Source organism: Erpetoichthys calabaricus, chromosome 17, assembly GCF_900747795.2.
Source record: "Erpetoichthys calabaricus chromosome 17, fErpCal1.3, whole genome shotgun sequence".
Classification (NCBI taxonomy): Eukaryota; Metazoa; Chordata; class Cladistia; order Polypteriformes; family Polypteridae; genus Erpetoichthys; species Erpetoichthys calabaricus.
In genome coordinates this window covers 33,785,286-33,789,499 of record NC_041410.2, presented here as the reverse complement: position 1 = coordinate 33,789,499, position 4,214 = coordinate 33,785,286, and the positions used below count along the sequence as shown (strand labels likewise).

At 40.4% G+C, this 4,214-nt stretch overlaps 1 protein-coding gene across 1 annotated transcript in view; it reads right to left on the bottom strand.

The window, feature by feature from the left end:
• Nucleotides 1-290: 290 nt before the first annotated feature.
• LOC114667671 (trypsin-like) overlaps nucleotides 291-4,214 on the bottom strand; it is a 6,545-nt gene continuing 2,621 nt past the window's right edge. The window contains exons 3-5 of the mRNA XM_028823059.2: nucleotides 1,264-1,517; nucleotides 1,020-1,156; nucleotides 291-534 (exon numbers count right to left, since the gene is read on the bottom strand). Of these exons, the coding sequence (XP_028678892.1) occupies nucleotides 385-534; nucleotides 1,020-1,156; nucleotides 1,264-1,517 (541 nt within the window). The 3' untranslated portion in view covers nucleotides 291-384. The remainder of the gene's footprint in view (nucleotides 535-1,019; nucleotides 1,157-1,263; nucleotides 1,518-4,214) is intronic.

Here is a 4,214-nt window from a genome sequence, read left to right as displayed (position 1 = left end):
GCCAGCTGTCAGGAGCCAGACCATGATGCAAAATACAGTATATATTTCAGTTAGTTTATGTTTAGTGTTTGAGGTCCTATGCAAGAACATGCCATTGCTATTGCTGTAGTCAAATATTTGCTGTCTGTGAAATGGAAAACCGTTTTCCATTTCTCTGACACTTAAAACCTTAAACATTGCTTTATAAAGAAAATATTAATTGATAACTTTAAACTAACACTTCATTTCCATGAATAGGAACCAGGTTTTAAATTTAGCTCTTTTACAACCCAAAACAACACTGGAGACAATTATTTTGTTTTGACACATTTTTATTGTTACTTTTGTTTTTGGGATATTGATGTGAACAGCATTACCAGAATAAGAACTTTAAGGACAGGCAGCTCAGTTAGAGGCCATGGTGGACTGAATCCAGCTATTGTAGTTGCACACCTTGGTGTAGACCCCAGGAAGGCCAGGCTCAGCACAGCCATATCCCCAGGACACAATCCCCTGGAGCTGATTGTTGCACACAACAGGGCCACCGGAATCTCCCTGCAGAAATAAGAGAGAATCATTAGCCACTTACAATATACGATAGACATCATAAGCCATGAAGTCATCAGGTTTACATTATGGAATAATAGCATACGCATTTCAAAGTCTTGCCTCACTTTGCAGGCTTTGAACCCTTGAAACATGCCTCACTTATTTGATTACACTTATATTTTTTTTCTGCATTAACCTCCCTTGCCCACTCAACAAAGGTTAAACCATATTGTTGGAATTTATTTGTTTTTATGCATTGGAATAAAATACATGTTTTCATTGAAATATAATTTATTAAATATTTTTGCTCACTAAAAACTAAACATTGACATTTTGAAAAATATTTGGTTGTGTAAATTATTGCTTCCAGTGGATTCATTGATTAATTTCTGCTACTGCCCTTTAATCTACTACTTAAAATACATACATGGACTCAACAAAACTGTGAAAATGAAAAGGTAAAAAAATAAGGCCAGGTGAAATATTTGTACCTGGCAAGAGTCTTTTCCTCCTTCCAGGAACCCAATACAGATCATGTTGCTGGTGATCTGGCCAGGATAAGCATTACGGCACTGTGTGTCGGACAGGATAGGAGCATTCAGACATTGCAGACGAGATGGATAATTTTCTAAGAAAAAGAATAAACACAATATACAGTAAACCTTTGTACTTTTAGAAATGGATATTCAGTGATGTGTGCCACTCTGCTCCCAGCTGAAGTCAACATGTACTTACCGCCATTGCTGAGTGTGTTGCCCCACCCTGAGATGAGACACTGGGTGCCAGTGCTAGCGCATGACCCAGGAAGAGAAACGGTGTTCACATAGCTGTTCAGTGTGGCAGGACGGGAAAGTTTGATCAGCATAATGTCATTGTTCAGGTTGTTGCCATTATAGCTTTGATGCCGGATCACCTTGGCAGAATCGATCATCTGCTCTGTGCCCTCATTGGTGTCAATGTTGTGTTCTCCGAGACGCACTTGGATACGGCTAAAGATGGGAAAAGAGGTAAAGAAGTTTTATGATGTTTTAAATGCTAGGGGTAGGTTTCATTGTAAATGTTAAACATGAAAAAATATCCAATTACAGACTGTACACAATTAAAGTCCCCCCAAAATAATACAGTATGTGAGTAACAATGGGTCTACTGTGAAATCATAATGTGAGATGTAACTTTGGGCACACTCCCAGCAAGATCAGCTAAAGCAGATGAACTAATCATATCAAATATAAGAAAGAAGGCAACCAATGACCGCCCATGCTGTTCCAAGCCTCCTCAAGAAAAATACACCAAACTTCTTCTGTATCAGGCCCCATGCTGAATTCTTACATTTTCATTTATTTGCTTAGCAGATGATTTTATCCAAAGCAACTTACAAAAGAGGTCAACATAATTGAATAACATCAGCATAGGAACTGTTTGGGAATAAGAGTTATAGGACAAGGGTACAAAATTGATTTCTTGACGTGAAAAGCTCAAAACAAAATATAAGCTAGTTGTAATTCCTGGATTTACAAAACTTAGCAGCTATCATTTAAATAAAAATTCACCAAACAAGAGAGTCTTCAAACACTTCTTGAACACATTAAGGGAGTCAAAGTTTAAAATGGAAGCGTGGAGGTCATTTCACCAACTAGAAGCTACACAAGAAAAGAGTCTGGGCTGAGATTTGATAGCATACAAAGGTGGCATCACCTCTATTCATCAGCAGATCTGAGCAGCTGAGAAGGAGCATAGGACCTCACAAGTGTGTCCATTCATATAGGTGCAGACCCAGAGTAACTACTCTCAATGCAAGCAGCAAGAATCTGAACTTAATACATTCTGCTTCAGGAAGGCAATGTGGTAATCTGAAGAAAGAAGTGACATTTGCCTGCCTCAGCTGGTTGAACACCAGACATGCTGCTGCATTTTGAATCATCTGCATTGGCTTGGTGACACATGTCAGTGCTCCTGTCAGTAGAAAGTTGCAGTAGTCCAGACCTGACAAGACCAGAGTCTGTCCAAGGAGTTGTGATGCTGTCTGATCTTGCAGATATTGCACAGAGTGAATCTGCAGAACCAAAAGACTGTAGCAACATGGTCCTTGAAGGACAGCTGGTCATTAATCACCAACCCCAAAGTTGTTTACCAGCTTGGTAGGTCATTGATATGAACCAAGCTCAACAGAGATGGGGTGCGAAATAGACAGATTAGCTGAAAAAACAAGAAATTCTTTCTTTCCCAGGTTGAGCTGGAGATGGCTTTCCTTCATCCAGGTTGCAGTATCAGTGAGACATTCAGAGAGTCTGATACCCTGTGGTACTCTGGAGGAAACGACAGGTACAGTTCTGTATCATTGGCATAGCACCAATAAGAGAAGCTGTGAGAATGGAAGATAAGGTCTAGTGAAAGGTGTACAGGGAGAATTCTTGCCTTCAGTGATAATGCCTTCAAATACACTTCTAAGAAGTTCATGCAGCTGAGAGACACCTGACTTACACCCCCCTTTGACTGTCATTCTACCAATTTTAAATCATAATTTACAAAATCATGAAACCAGTATACTAAAAGAAAGAGCAACTTCAAGAAAAGCCATGGCAGCATTACTCATGAAAGATGGCAAATCAGCCTTAAAAAGTTACTGTAAATAAAAATGAACTTGAATAAATCATTATGAACAGATTTTAAAGTTTCTTGTTTTAGTTGTAGAGAAAAGCCAAGCAAAATGACACCTTTTATTGGCTAACTAGAAAGATTACAATATGCAAGCTTTCGAGGCAATCTTGCCTGAAGAAGGGGCCTGAGTTGCCTCGAAAGCTTGCATATTGTAATCTTTCTAGTTAGCCAATAAAAGGTGTCATTTTGCTTGGCTTTTCTCTACATTCATAATGGCTAACACGGTACAACACCCTTGTTTTAGTTGTTAATTGCATTAAAATTGTTTGCTGCTATAATTGTACTATTTTTCTTAAGAGCCTGGTAGACACTGTACACACACTTATATGTAAATATGGTTTATACACACATATCCTATATATATATATATATATATATATATATATACATACAGAAATGCTTTGCTGCTATTATACTTTATATATGTATGTGTGTATGTGTGGGAGTGTCTGTGTTTCTGTCTGGCACACACACATACACAGATATATAAATATTGTGGCAGATGGCTGGGACCCATGCCTGGCCAGGGCGCCCCTCTGATACTGGGACCAGGGGAGCAGCCATGGGATGCACACTACGTCCCCTGGAATGCATGGTGGCAGCCCTCCTGGGTTACATCGGGGCCACAGGTGTGGGACTTCAGGGCTCAGACCTGTTGGGCTCCGTGGCCACCACCCGGGAGAACTGCAAGGCTTAACGAGCCCGTGTGGTAGAATGCAACCACACCCGGAAGTGCAGCCTAATTAGGCCAATTACCATGTGGAGCACTTCCGGGAGGGCTTTAAAAGGAGCCTGCAGCCACTACTCAGGGCTCCAGAGTTGGGAGGAGATGGATAACGCTGCCCTGGGAGGTGGTGGAGGTGGAAGTGGAGGTGGAGGAGCAGGAAGAAGAAGAAGAAGAAGAAGAATGTGTTGTGGTGTTTTTGCTTTTGTGTGCTTTGGGACTGTGTTGTGTTTGTGGGTACGAGGAAGGTGTAGCCCACAGATGAAGAAAAATTCAAACCTTTTTATTTATTTCTACATGTGCT